At 41.0% G+C, this 15,724-nt stretch overlaps 1 protein-coding gene across 3 annotated transcripts in view; it reads right to left on the reverse strand.

The window, feature by feature from the left end:
- The window catches only part of SIN3A (SIN3 transcription regulator family member A), a 90,580-nt gene that overhangs the window by 39,574 nt on the left and 35,282 nt on the right, over window positions 1–15,724 (reverse strand). For all 3 annotated transcript variants that reach the window (XM_053595985.1, XM_053595984.1, XM_053595983.1), the window contains exons 4-9: window positions 8,827–8,933; window positions 8,297–8,579; window positions 5,351–5,602; window positions 4,284–4,436; window positions 3,983–4,141; window positions 1,833–1,922 (exon numbers count right to left, since the gene is read on the reverse strand). In XM_053595985.1, the coding sequence (XP_053451960.1) occupies window positions 1,833–1,922; window positions 3,983–4,141; window positions 4,284–4,436; window positions 5,351–5,602; window positions 8,297–8,579; window positions 8,827–8,933 (1,044 nt within the window). The remainder of the gene's footprint in view (window positions 1–1,832; window positions 1,923–3,982; window positions 4,142–4,283; window positions 4,437–5,350; window positions 5,603–8,296; window positions 8,580–8,826; window positions 8,934–15,724) is intronic.

Here is a 15,724-nt window from a genome sequence, read left to right on the forward strand (position 1 = left end):
AAACTCTTGGGCTTAATTAAGTGATTCTTTTGCCTCAGCCTCCCAAGTAGCTGGGACTACAGGCGCCCACCAAAACACCTGGCTATTTTTTGGTTGTAGTTGTCACTGTTGTTTGGCGGGCCCAGGCTGGATTCGAACCTGCCAGCTGTGGTGCATGTGGCTGGAGCCTTAGCCAGTTGAGCTACAGGCACCGAGCCACCCCCACCCCCCTTTTTAAAGAGAGAGTCTTACTCTGTCCCCCTGGGTAGAGTACCATGGCATCATCATAGCTCACAGAAACCTCAAACTCTTAGGCCTGAGCAATCCTCTCACCTCAGCCTCCCATGTCACTGGGACTATATGTACCCAGCAAAAAACCTGGCTAGGTTTTTTTTCTAAGTAGAGACAGGATCTTGCTCTTGTTCAGCCTGGTCTTGAACTCTCAAGCTCAAGCAATCTACCGGGTCTCCCAAAGTGCTAGGACAACAGGCATGAACTGCTATACCTGCCGTCCTTACCCTTTCCTTGCCATTTATTGGTGGTGATCAGGAATTCTACATAAAAGGACCAAGTGCCCAAGCAGTCCTCAGAAGTGGTTCAAGTCAGAGTCCCTTTTACACAGCTATCATAGGAATAGCAGACAGAAAGGATCAGAAGGTACCAAGCATGAAGATGTTATTATATCATTTGCCCTTCTTCAAAACCTGAGTAGCAAAATGGACTAAATCATCACATATCAATCCAGGCTGGTTTCTGCCAACAAAAAAGTCCAACAGTTGCCAACTACCCTGATCAAAGTTGCTAATCACCAACTTTACTCCAACAATGAATGAAGTCAGACACAGGAATGAAGACAAACTAAAGCACCACACAACACTGTTTAACACCAATAATCTAAACTCTGGCTGCTCAGAGGACCTGGGGAGCTCTGAAAATATATAGTTAAATCAGAATTCCCATGAACCTGGTATATGCATACCAAAAATAAGTATCACAACAATTACACAATTAAAAGTCATCTTAAGTCCTCAACAATTGATGGAAGCACCTATACTCTCCATTGTACAGACTTGGATATCTACAATGGGGAGCTCCAAACATCATTTGTGAGAAACATGATGCATTTTCTAAAACCTGTCTTCCGGCTGGATGTGGTGGCTCGTGCCTATAATCCCAGCTAACCAAAATGACAACTTCAACAAAAAATAGCCAGGCGTTGTGGCAGGCACCTGTAGTTCTAGCTACTTGGGATGCTGAGGCAAGAGAATCATTTAAGCCCAGGAGTTTGAGGTTGCTGTGAGCTGTGATGCCACGATACTCTACCCAGGGTAACAGCTTGACGCTCTGTTTCAGAAAAAATAAGAGACAAGGTCTTGCTCTGGCTCAAGCTGGTCTCGAATTCCTGAGCTCAGGCAATTCACCCTCCTCCGCCTCTCAGGTGCTAGGATTACAGGCATGAACCACTGCACCAGGCTGTGTAACAATTATTTCTACTTTGTTTTCTCTGATACTTCACAAAACAAAGCAGACAATGCTACCATTTCTTTAGCTGTGGTAACAGTGCTGGCAGATTGTAAGGACTCACCATTTGTAAACTATGTTTAAAAACAGAAAGTCCTGGGTGGCGCCTGTGGCTCAAAGGGGTAGGGCGCCAGCCCCATATGCCAGAGGTGTTGGGTTCAAACCCAGTCCCGGCCAAAAACTGCAAAAAACAAACAAACAAACAAACAAACAAAAAAAAAAAAACAGAAAGTCCTAATCAGCTTGATGCCTTTAAAAGAAAATCCTCTTGGGATGGGGTCATTTTCTCGTCATTAACAGCTAATATCAAATTTAACTCATCCATTACTTACCTTATCAAAAAATAATGATTCAGTTCCTACACCATGCTTGCTGGCATCTGCCATAGAGGACTCCTTTAGGCTGAGCAGTTTGGGTTTCTTCTGCAAAGAAGGAAAAACACAAACAAGTAAGATTCAAAGAGTAAATTTCTCTTATTTTCATCTGTGTTCCATGGTTTCATCACTGAAAATGATGATTAATAATTTAAAACAAATGAGAGAATCCAAGTCACTAACTCACTTTTAACACTCAGGGATTTCTACTCCTCTATTTCAGTTTGCCTGTCAGCTTCTTTCTCCACCAGAGTCCTGGTTCATTCTCCTCCCTAAATGTTCTCTCCAGAAACAAATCACAGCATTATGTGTGACAAAGTAATAGAATTAATATCCTTACTTTTTCCCAGAGGCCAAAAGTAACTTTACTTGGAATCTAATGCCACTGCTTTGTTTTCCTACCTGTTGAGGGAGAAGATGCTGTTTGTAAAAAGAGCTGATGCACATTGCCTAGAGTACACAGAAATCAATGTTTAAACTTTAATAATATTTCAAGTAAAAGTCATGAAAAAAGCAGCTTACTTTCCTGTTACAAGAAGTAACTATCTTGTCAGCAATACCCACTCACACTAATTTAATATTGTTCTTTTAAAGGGAATAAACAGGTTATGATATCCTCTGTCAGGCAAGAATTTACTTTTAAAAATCCACCTCTCACTATCTGCGAAGAAATGAACAAACTTTGTGAGAAGCAGCACATTTACCTCCACCATCTCAGAGTACACTTTCTTAGGAGCCATACCCTCTGCTTACACTGCCTGAGGAGAAAGTAGGTGGAGAATTGTAAGCGCCTGATGTACTGTTTCCACCTGTAGATAATTAAGTGTGGGCGGAGACAAATCTATGAATGTAACATTTACTGAGCTGATTCTTGTTACCTCTTACTATTAGAAATTCCGCTAATTTTGGTTATTCTTTAATTTCTGCAGACATATTGTCTCTTCATATTACATACTGCTTAGAATTCACTGAGGAATTCAACATTCAGTACACACAACTAGCCTTCTCCCTATCACCAGTAGAATTCATCTAAGAAAGGACAAACTTAGCTTTCTATATGCAGACCACCAGTGTTTATGATAATAAAAACTTCCCTCTGCTACGCGCAAAGGTTCTGCTTTGGAGATTAAAAAGATACAGATAAGACCTGGCCATCTGGCTCACATTTATAATCCCAGCAGTTTGGGGAGGCCAAGGCAGGAGAATCACTTGAAGTCAGGAGTTTGAGGTTACAGTAAGTTATCATCATACCACTGGACTCCAGCCTAGGTGAGAGTGATACCTTATCTCTTAAAAAAAAAAAAAAAAAAAAAAAAAAAGAGCGAGCAAGCGAGCTCTGGCAACCCAACAAAAGACTTTAAGCAGGATAATCAAAGAGATCTCACAAGCACATGCACTTTACTTAACAAGATGACTTTAGAGACCACTCACTTATTTCCGAAACAATTATCAAGGTTAAGCTTTCTCTTTCTTTGAATTGTTTCCAACACATAGAAATGACAAATACGAAGGTCATGGACACCTCAAACACCCTAAACTTGATCATTACACATTCCATGTATATAACAAAATTACACACATACTCCATAAATATGTAAAATATGCATCAATAAAAATGTTTTAAAATATAGTTTAGCCAGAAATGTAGGTATTGGTAGTAATATTTTGGTTTTAACCTATGTTAAAAAAAAAAAAAACTGTTCACGGAGTATACAACTGGAATGCCCTTTATGAACAATTTATGTTTGGGAAATTAAAAAAAAAATCTTTCTTAGCACAAGGCAGGGTTAGAAGGGAAAAATATTTAAGTCTTGGAAAGCCTTGGCAGCGAACAAAAAATAAAAGGCAGCTCATAGCAAACAGAGATAATATAGGAAGAAAACAATAAGAATTCAAAAAGCACAGTAATCTAAGCAATTAGTATTCTAACATTCTTTTGGAAAGCCAGATAAGAAAGCTTTGCTGAGTTTCTACAACACACAGCAACTTGCTCTCTAGGATCTAACTCTCATCTCAACAAGCTTAAGATAACAGGTGGCCACCCCAGAGTAGCTGTCCATTAGAATTGCCTGTGAAAGTCAAAATGAGCAGCCACTGCCCATTCTCACCTTCACTGGAGGGGTGGTTCCTGACCCAGAGTGCCTGCGGATCTGGCAGCCATTCTGGCTGGGCCTCTGTGGCTTGTTGTTCAGTTGGGGCTTCTTCACAGTGCCCCCATGGTCGTTCCTCACAGAATCAACCTTCTCAGCAGTTGTTTTGCTTAAAAGCTGATTAAAACACATGAAAGAGATAAAAGCTCTTATCAAGGCAAGTAAGTACCATTTGGTTAAGTTCTCTTCTGATTAACTTTTCAATTTATCTAAGACAATTATCCTAAATAGTGTAAATCTTCCTCAAAATAAAACTTACCACAGAGCTATTGGCATCTGGGAGGAACTGTCCAAACTCTGACAATAGATCCTCCTGGTTTTTAAAGAGACGAGCTACCTGGGCATATACCTCCTGCTCAGTCAATGCCGGGGTATAGTTTCCTCCAGCTTCCTTGGCATTTCTCTGTTCTTTCTGAAGAATTGCAAAGGGGAAGAGATCATATTAGAGGGTCATTCTTTTGAATCACTCACTTTTGCACATTTTCCGGGATGTCTAATAGGAACATTATTATCTACTTAGGCTGCACTTAAAAATAAAGCCTATGTTCTCAGCACCAGTTTTGCTTTTTTTTTTAGTCCAGACCAGATTTATTGAGCTTAGCACCAGTTTTGTCTGTAGACTTTTAAGTTGAGAAAGGGGCAGAAGATGGTATATGACAATTCCTTTTAACAAAAGGGCAGTAAATGTGAATGCCTAGGCAACCACTAACAACCAATAAACACTGGAGAAATTTCTCTTTCTATTGTAGATTAACTGGATTATACGAATCATCTAAACTTCCCAGGTAAAACAGATATTCATGTCATAGGACAGTGACGTTAAAAATCCTGACTAAGACCAGGTATAGTAGCTTACACTTGTAATCCTATCACTTTCAGAGGCCAAGGTGGGAGGATTGCTTGAGGCCAAGAGTTCAAGACCAGTGTGAGCAAGAGGGAGATCCCCGTCTTTACAAAATAATAGAAAAATTAGAAGAGCGTGGTGCTGCATGCCTGTAGTCCCAGCTACTTGGGAAGGTGAGGCAGGAGGATCGCTTGTGTGCATGAATTTGAGGCTGCTGTGAGCTAGGGTGAAACCACGGCACCCTAGCATGGGCAACAGAGCTAGACTCTGTCTCAGAAAAATCCAGAGTTGTGTCTTAGATACTACAGAGCAATCAAGTTTAGCAAATAAAACTGGCTTTAACAAACACAATCATAGTTTCTAACTGGTTCATTCCCAAAAAGAATTAATGGACACAGTAATGGTTACTCAAGTTCTTCTTGGACTAGATGGCCTCAGAGGGTGGACTGGTTTAAGACAAGCTGAAGGGACAACCTGCTTACCTGATATGTGTGCAAGATCTCCAGGAATGCTTTATAGATGTCTGGTTGGCCCTGGAATCTGTTCTTGATCTTATTAACATAGTTGATAGCATGATTGAACTCCACAGGCTGATTGTTCTGCAAGGATGGGGCTGTTCCCAATGAGATTGTCACTGGTGTATGAGGCTGAACCGGTGGAGAACGTGGGGATGCATATGGTGGAAGTGGGGGAGTCTGCTGACTGGCTGGAGTATGTGCTTGTAGTTGTGAAGGCTAAAAAGGAAAAAGTCTTTATTCTCCTCAGGAGCACAGATGGCTTGACATAGGGAAAGAAAGTTCAAACTAAAGAGAAACAAGGTGTACCTGATTGACTTATGTCCTTTACTTGTTCATTCAGACCAGGCCATTTTAGCCCAAATCAAATAATACTGAGCACGGGTAGTAGCTATGCATGGTTCACACATTCTTATACAAATATCTGTCTCAGATTTTCTAAATAAAACTTTAAAACTGGTACCATCCCCAATTACAGGGAAGAATTATTTATTTGCAATTTTAAACGCACTAGCTCAACAGGTGCAGATGGGAGGGGGGAAAATCACCCTCATTCTGTATAGATCTTTAAGGTCAAAAAAGACAACACCTCAATTATTACAGTAACTCCATAAAAAACAGTCTTTGAGGCAAGCTCTACAATAGAACCAAGATGATGGGAATGCTCTTTATCTGTACCATCTTACAATATCTGACAATTAAGTTCATGAACTTTCCACCAAGCACCAGCACTGGCAGCACTGTATAAACAACTAGATAAGGTTTCATAACTTTGGCATGTTCAATGTCTCACAGCTGTGTTTGTGTGGCATGTGGCAGTGTCTTGCTGTGTGCTGTGTAGTATTCATTATTGTTGTGTGTTTTTGTGTGCCATTGTAAGACTATCGGAGTTTGAATTAGAGCAATGAACATTTGTAAATCTTGCCTAGAAATACAGCAGAGATCTTACTGGACTACAGTGATGGTTGTGACCAGGTACTTTGGCCTACTAATGTTCAGGGACTAGCAGGTAAGAAAAGCAATGGCTGGTGGTGCCCATAGCTCAGTGAGGAGGGCGCCGGCCACACATACCAAGGCTGGTGGGTTCGAGCCCGGCCCAGACCTGCTAAACAACAATGATAACTGCGACCAAAAAATAGCCAGGCATTGTGGCGTGCACCTGTAAGCCCAGCTGCTCGTGAGGATGAGGCAGGAGAGTTGCTTAAGCCCAGGAGTGAGCTGTGACGCTGCAGCACCCTACTGAGGGTGACATAATAAGACTGTCTCAAAAAAAAAAAAAAGGATGGCCATCTGACCAGAAGTAATTGACACTGGTCAGGAGTTTCTTGTAAAACATGGCAATGGTGGAAGTGAGATCATGGACATGTTAGTCCAAATTTATGGAGATAATGCCATGAAGAAAACAGTACCGTACAAATGAATTAAATGTTTTTCATTATGTCACCCTTGGTAGGGTGCCATGGCATCACAGCTCATAGCAACTCTTGGACTTAAGTGATTCTCTTGCCTCAGCCTCCCAGTAGCTGGGGCTACAGGCGTCCACCACAACGCCCGGCTATTTTTTTTTTGTTGTTGTTGTTGTTGTTGTTGTTGTTGTAGTCGTCATTGTTGTTTAGCTGGCCTGGGCCAGGTTCAAACCTGCCAGCCTGGGTGTATGTGGCTGGTGCCCTACCCACTGAGCTACGGATGCCACCCAAATTAAATGTTTTTTTGAGGGGAGAGCAAGTGTCACTGATGAAGAGGTCAAGGCAGTCAGTAAAGAGCAGAACTGACAAAAACACTGCAAAAATTTTTGTTGAATTGTGCATCAAAATCGTTGGCTGACTGTGAGAAGAAGTGTAGCAGACCAAGTAAACATCAACAGAGAAACAAGAAAACCATAACTGAAAATCTTGGCCAAGAACTCATGGCTTTTATATCATGATCATGTACCAGCTCACACAACACTATCTGTGAGGGAATTTTTAGCCAGTAAATAAATAACCATATTGGAACACACTCCCTTACTACTCACCTGATCTGGCCCCTAGTGACTTTTTTCTTTCCCAAACATAAAGGGAATATTGAAAGGAAGACATTTTGTTGACATTCAGGACATCCAGGGTAATAAGACAACAGCTTTGATGGCCATTCCAGAAAGAGAGTTCCAAAAGTGCTTTGAAGGGTGGATTAGGCATTGGTGTCAGTGCATAGCTTCCCAATGGAAGAACTTCAAATGTGATTGTTATCATAGTGATATTCAATAATGAGGTATGTAGCACTTTTTCTAGGAAGAGTGCTTGAACTTAATTGTCAGACCTCATATACAATAGTCATTAGTCACATGTGGCTGCTGAGCACTTAAAATGTACCTAGTGCATGGGTGGCGTGTGTGGTTCACAGGAGTAGGGCACCGGCCCCATATGCCAGAGGTGCGGGTTCAAACCCAGCCCCGGCCAAAAACTGCAAAAAAAAAAAAAGGTTCCTAGTGCAACTGAAAAACTAAATTTATTTTAACTCATTTAAATAGTCACACATGGCTAGTGGCTGCTATATCAGACAGTGCCATTCTATCCCAAATAACACCCCATTGTCATTGTCATCATCAGTAGGATCTGGTGCTTAGCTTGATATGACCTAACCTAGTGAATAAAATAACTTTTATAAAAGATGACGGTGTGGGCAGTAGCATTATTTGACCATGCTATAATAACCTTTTCTGCCCGCATGAAGTACTGCTACATAAAAAGTCAGTCTGTTGGGATCTTCATGGGTTCAGTAAGAAGACACAGGGAATAAAAAAGTCCTTAGAGTTTCCTGATGTGTTGATTTAAATAGATACCTCTATTTAACTCTTACATAAAAGGGAAATGTCAAAGGAGGGTGCTTTGTAGGGATGCGTTTCACACAATGCAATATTTTCTAGGTGCTTACCTTGCTGACTTTGGTAGGTGGGGCTTGAGGAGCTGGCTGGGCAGGAGCTGGGGCTGATTGGGCTGAAGGCTGGGAAGGATGTTGGGGTGGTGGTTGGGGCTGAGGCTGGATGCCATGGGTAGGGATCTGATGAACCTGGCCAGGAGTTGTTACATTCACCATATCATTCGTTTGCACCTCAATTTTGTAGCCAGGGGGCAAGAAGGTATTGAAGCCCATTATCAAATCAGGGTGGCCTTTGAATAGCTGAGACACACGACTAATCACTCCTGGCGTGTCAATGCTAACAACAACAAAAAAAAAAAGGTAAGAAAAAGTTATCAATGTAGAGAAAACAAAAAGTCCAGTGGCTATAATTTCCATCAACAAAGCAATACAAATACTCAAAAATAAAGGCATGATACTAAAAATTCAACCCCCAAAAGGGAGTATTCTTTATCTTTCAGCAGGTACGAATAAGCTGTATCTTCCTACTTTCAAAATCGATACACCAAGCCCAAAGCTTGAGTACAACCACATGTGTCTTTTACCTTTGAGATTTAAATTCTTTCATGATGTCAAGAAAATCGTTGTAGACCTGAGGTTGACTACCAAACTGCAACTTCACCTGGTCAAGATAGGATAGCGCATCTTCCACCTAAGTTAGGGATAAATCTCAGTTACAAAAATAATTACAAAAAAACAAATGTTTATGTTTAAATAAACTTAAACATAGTAAATGAAATAGAAAGTATTAAAAGTTAGTATGGATGCCAATATTAAAACTCAAGTCTAAAACAAAAATGAACTCATATCTGTAGCCTTGCTTTAGATAATTTTGGATAGAATGATCAGTAAAGAATAATCACATTGGGCAGCGCTTGTAACTCAGTGGGTAGGGCACCGGCCCCATATACCAAGATGGCGGGTTTGAGCCCAGCCCCGGCCAAACTGTAACAACAAAAAATAAATAGCCGGGCATTGTGGCAGCTGGGTGCCTGTAGTCCAGCTACTCGGGAGGCTGAGGCAAGAGAATCGCCTAAGCCCAGAAGTTTAGAGGTTGCTGTAAGCTGTGACACCACAGCACTCTACGGAGGGTGATAAAGTGAGAATCTGTCTCTTAAAAATAAAAAAGAATAATAACATTAAAATACCATTCATTTATAAATTAATTTCTTCATTGCACAAGTATCTACTAAGCTACAAAATGCCATGACAAGTACTAAGGATTCGATGACAAGTAATTGACAGCCTCTACAGAAGTTTGTTCACATCTAGCTGGGAGTCATAATACAGTGTGTAAGTGATCACTGAATTCCTGTAGAGTACACAACAAAAGTGAGCCTTGCCTAGGAGGTGATGTATATAAACTCATATAAACTCAAACTAGGGAAAAGTACAAGTTAGCTAAAGTGAAAACCAATGAAGAAAATAAGAGGCAAAAGTATGGACAAAAATCCTAGACAGGATACCATATGACACATTTGGAAATCTGAAAATAGTTTAGTTTGATTGGAGGATCTGTGGTGAAAAAGAGTATTGAAAGGAATAAGAGATAAGACAGGAGAAAAAGCAGATCCAGAAAAGACTTGTCAATCTTGTTAAAAAGCAATTGAGATTTTTATCATAGCATTTTCAAGTACTCAATTTGGCAACAGTGTGGAGAAAAAAGTGGCACAGGGTAGGATAGACTGAAAATAAGTAGGAAGATCAGTTGCGTTGTAGAGATAACTGGATAACTCACGTGAGAATAGTGACTTGAATTATAGTACCAAGCAAGAGAATAGAACTACATAGACTGAAAAACATTTTAGAAGGTAGAAGTGACAGGATTTAGAGATTGAGTGACTATGGTAGATAAATGAGAGCTAAGCATTGGAAACTGACCCACCATGAAAAGAAGGACTCACCATGAAGAGAAGGTTTGAAGGACTAAAAGGTTGAGTCTGATTTAGGACAACTTAATTTCTGGTTACTCAGGAGATAGCCAAGGCAAAAATGCTCACTAGGTACTTCCTATACTCTGGGATACATGCATATATTTTTTTGAGACAGAGTCTCACTATGTTGCCTTTGGTAGAGTGCCGTGACGTCACAGCTCACAGCAACCTCAAACTCTTGAGCTTAAGCAATCCTCTTGCCTCAGCCTCCCAAGTAGCTGGGACTACAGGCACCCGCCACAACACCTGGCTATTTTTTGTTGCTGTTGTCATTGTTGTTTAGCAGGCCCAGCTGGGTTCAAACCCACCAGCCTCGGTGCACGTGGCCAGTGCATAACCACTGTGCTACAGGTGCCAAGGCTGGAATAAATACTTTACATTACACAAAATATGATGTTTCAGAAAGTTCCAGAAATACACACCTAATTTGATATAAGCCACACTCTTTTACTATATTGTGAATTGGAATATTTATGTTCAAATAAACCATTAAATGGTGCTATGGTCTGAATGTGTTCCCCCAAATTCATAGTATGTTGAAACTTAAGCAGCAATGTGATAGTCTTGGCCTGGTGTGACAGCTCACGCCTGTAATCCTAGCACTCTGGAAGGCCGAGGCGAGTGGACTGACTGAGCTCAGGAGTTTGAGACCAGCCTGAGCAAGAGCAAAACCTCACCTCTAAAAAAAAAAATAGCCAGGCATTGTGGTGGGTGCCTGTAGTCTCAGCTAGGACTCCATTGTAGTACTATCCTTCAACTATCTCTACAGTTGAAAAGCAAAGAGAGGGAGGGGGGTGGGGCTTTAGTGTGTGTCACACTTTATGGGGGCAAGACATGATTGCAAGAGGGACTTTACCTAACAATTGCAATCAGTGTAACTGGCTTATTGTACCCTCAATGAATCCCCAACAATAAAAAAAAAGAAAAGCAAAGAGAATGTGTGTGTGTGGGGGGTGGGGTGGTATTTGTTGTTGTTGTTGTTTTCTGTTTAGAGACAGAGTCTCTTTCACTTTATCACCCTCGGTACAGTGCCGTGGCATCACAGCTCATAGCAACCTCCAACTTCTGGGCTTAGGTGATTCTCTTGCCTTAGCCTCCCGAGTAGCTGGGACTACGTAGGTGCCCGCCACAACGCCCCGCTATTTTTTGTTGCACTCTGGCCAGGCTGGGTTTGAACCCGCTACCCTCAGTATATGGGGCCGGCGCCCTACCCACTGAGCCACAGGTGCCACCCTTGTTGTTGTTTTTTTGAAACAGAGTATCACTCTACTGCCCTGGGTAGAGTGCTATGGTCTCACAGCTCACGGCAATCTCAAGCTGTTGGGCTAAAGCAACCCTCTTGCCTCAGCCTCCCAAGTAGCTAGAACTACAGCACGAGCCCTTGTCTCTAAAAATAGCAGGACACTGTGGTGGCCTCCCTTATAAAGGGGCTAGGAGGAACTAGCATTGTTGTCCCTTTTGCCCTTTCTCCTTCCACCATGCGAGAACAGAGGTTCAGGTACCATCCTGGAAGCAGCAATCAGGGCCTCACCAGACATTAAACCTCCCAGTACCTTGATCTTGGATTTCCCAGCATCCAGAACTTCCCCAGAACTGTGAGAAGTGAATTTCTACTACCCAGTCTCAGGTATTTTGTTATAGCAGCACTGTGATAGACTGAGCCAAATGTATTTAGTTGTCCTAACTTCCATTACAGTCACAGTTAATCAGTCTTTCAGTGTTGAGAAAGTGTACAGATTATATACTTGGTCAATAACCACCTGTTTGATGATTGGCTTTTCTATACTTTCAGCTTCCCATACTGAAATGTTTCATTAATGACCAAGTTGACAGAAAACAAAACTCCTTAAATTTATAGAAGGAACAAAAATCTTGGAACAGCATTCATCATCACATGACAGTTAAGTTATCAAATATAAACCAAAATGGTTGGGTGCCCATAGCTCAGTAGTTAGGGTGCCGGCCATAAGCTCCAGAGCTGGTGGGTTCAAACTTGGCCTGGGCCTACTAAAAAAAAAAATAAAAATAGCCGGGCATTGTGGCAGGTGCCTGTAGTTCCAGCTAAGAGGGAGGCTGAGGCAAGAGAATCGCTTAAGCCCAAGAGTTTGAGGTTGCTGTGAGCTGTGATACCACACCACTGTACCCGGGGTGACATAGTGAGACGCTGTCTCAAAAAAAAAATTTTAAGTAGCTAGGTGTGAGTCTTGGTGACCATAACTCAGTGGTTAGGGCGCCGGCCACATGCATCAGGACTGGTGGGTTCAAATCCAGCCAAGGCCTGCTAAACAATGACGACAATAACAAAAAAATAACCAGGTGCCTGTAGTCCCAGCTATTTGGGAGGCTGAGGCAAGAGAATCACCTAAGTCCAAGAGTTTGAGGTTGCTGTGAGCTATGACACCATAGCACTCTATCAAGGGCAACATGGTAAGACTCTGTCTCAAAAAAAAAAAAAAAAAAAATGGAAATTAGTTAGGTATGGTGGTGGGTGCCTTTAGTACTAGCTACTTGGGAGGCTGAGGCAGGAGGATCACTTGAGCCCAGGATTTTAAGATTACGGTTAGCGGGTGACTGGTGGGATTACACCTATGGTGCATCTTACAAGGGTACATGTGAAACTTAGTAAATGTAGAATATAAATTTCTCAACACAATAACTAAGAAAATGCCAGGATGGTTATATTAACCGGTGTGATGAAAATATGTCAAATGGTATATAAAACCAGTGTATGGTGCCCCATGATCGCATTATGATTTAATAAAAAAAAAAAAAAAAATCAGCCTGAAAAAAAAAAAAAAGATTATAGTCAGCTATGATCATACCACTTCACTCCAGCCTGGATGACAGAGACCCTATCCCTAAAAAAAAAATAAGTAAAGGAATAAATAACAAAAAATAATTTTCAAAATCAACATAGATGTAGTATCTGAAAGCTATAGATTTAACAAAGCACGTGGGAAGCACCCTTAGACTCTGCTGATGTATATTCTTGGCTCATTTTACCAGGAATTTATTACTAAGGTCTTAAAGCTCCTGAAGTCTGTGATCTTGCTGGGGAGACAAAAACAAGAAAGCGTAAGGAGAATCTGCTAAATATGTACCAAATATCAGCATTCAACAAATAATCAAATCACACCAAATGTGCCTCAAATTTATTACTCAAATTTCTTTTTTCACCAATTTGCCAAAGACCAACAAAAAGTATACACAATATTAAAGCTTGAAATAATGTAAGCAAGCATTCTCACTGAATATTTCCTTATTACAGAATATAAATGATTTATTAAAGTTGATTCAAATGCTTGTAAAGCATTTTAAGACTGATCCAGGCTTGGCACCTGTGGCTGAAGCAGCTAAGGCAGCAGCCACATAAACCTGAGCTGGCGGGTTCGAATCCAGCCCCAGCCCGCCAAACAACAATGATGGCTACAACCAAAAAATAGCTGGGTGTTGTGGCGGGTGCCTGTAGTCCCAGCTGCTTGGGAGGCAGAGGCAGGAGAATCGCTTGAGCCCAGGAGTTGGAGGTTGCTGTGAGCTGTGATGCCACAGCACTCTACCCAGGGCGACAGCTGGGGGCTCTGTCTCAAAAAAAGAAAAAAAAACAAAAAACAAAAAAGACTGATCCAAAAATGGCAGGCAATGTGGGAATACTGCCATAAATTACATGGAGGCACAGAAGGATCTTGCCTCTCTTCATTAGAAAGGAAATTCAGCAAGTTATTTTATTTAGGAATATAGGTAAGAGCTTGTAAGTAAAAGGAAAGAGCAAGTAATCCTAACTCTACCCATGATTCACTCTATAACCCCAAATGCAAAGCCCTTCCTGGTTTCCGTGTCCAGTTTCTGTAAAACAAACAAAGCACAATCCGTATACTTATACCCAATACTCCCACTGTGAGGAGGTAAGGAAAATAGGTGTTGTGCTTTGATAGGACTAGTTGAAAGGGTTACATAAATAAATATGATTTTGTAAGTTTAATAGCAAGTTTATTTATTTATTTATTTTTTGGAGACAAAGAATCTCCCTCTGTGTGTAGAATGCCATGGTGTCACAGTTTATAGCAACCTCAAACTCCTGGACTCTAGCGATCTTGTCTGGACTACGGGCACCTGCCATGATGTGGGGCTAGTTTTTCTATTTTTAGTAGAGATGGGATCTCACTCTTGCTCAGGCTGGTCTCGAACTCCTGAGCTCAAGCAATCCACTGGCCTCAGGCTCCCAGAGTGCTAGGATTATAGGCATGAGCCACCACACCCAACCGAATAGCAAGTTTATAAGCTTTATTGCAATGTTAAGGTATTAATTGCTGAATACATTATTAATACAGAATTAAATCACATCCAACCAAGATTTTTTAAAAGCATTTTAAGAACTTGGTGCAGTATTAAGTCCATAGCAAAAATATATTTTGATACACAGTCATCACCCTATAAGCAGAGAGTGAAAATGTTTTTTTAAAAAAATACAAAAAACAAGAACACCAACATTGTTAATTTAAATTTTCCCAAAGATAGAGTCCAGAATGAAATTTTAGGACTTCATAGTCTCTTTAAAGACTATACCTTAATCTATATTATTTAATATATATTATTTAATACAATAGAGATAGTAAATTTTACAAAATTCCTATAAATAGCCTAGTTCGGGTATGCTCTATGGTATTTATATGGCATTCAATGTCCTTAGGCCAATATTAAATAAGTTCCTAAAAAACCAAACCAATGAAGGAGAACCAAGTACCAGAGAAAACAAAGTAGAAATAATTGTTACACAGCCTGGTGCAGTGGTTCATGCCTCTAATCTAGCACTTGAGAGGCAAAGGAGGGTGGACTGCCTGAGCTCAGGAGTTAAGAGACCAGCTTGAGCCAGAGCAAGACCTTGTCTCTTATTTTTTCTAAGACAGAGCCTCAAGATGTTGCCCTGGGTAGAGTATCGTGGCATCACAGCTCACAGCAACCTCAAACTCCTGGGCTTAAGCAATTCTCTTGCTTCAGCCTCCCAAGTAGCTCGGACTACAGGCGCCTGCCACAATGCCTGGTTAGTTTTTGTTTGCAGTTGTCATTGTTGTTTGGCAGGCCCGGGTTGGGTTTGAACCTGCCAGCTGTGGTGTATGTGGCTAGTGCCTTAGCCACTTGAGCTACAGGCGCTGAGCCAAGACCTTGTCTCTTAAAAAAAAAAAAAACAAAAGAAAGAAAGAAAAAAAGAAAAAAAAATAGCCAGGCATTATGGTGGTTGCCTATAGTCCCAGCTACTCTGAGGCTGAGGCAAGAGAATCACTTCAGCCCAAGAGTTTGAGGTTGCTGTGAGCTATGACAACATGGCTCCTGGGCACTAGCTGAGGGCAACAAAGTAAGACTCTGTCTCAAAAAAAAAAAAAAGAAAGAAGGAAATATTTGCTATTATACATGTATATGTCCTTCAAGGGAACACTGTTCATTCCTACCCATAAGCAACTTGATATAATCAGGCTGATTTGACCAAATGAAGATCTAACATCTTCTTTTTTTT

This window comes from Nycticebus coucang, chromosome 6 (genome assembly GCF_027406575.1).
Source record: "Nycticebus coucang isolate mNycCou1 chromosome 6, mNycCou1.pri, whole genome shotgun sequence".
NCBI lineage: Eukaryota > Metazoa > Chordata > Mammalia > Primates > Lorisidae > Nycticebus > Nycticebus coucang.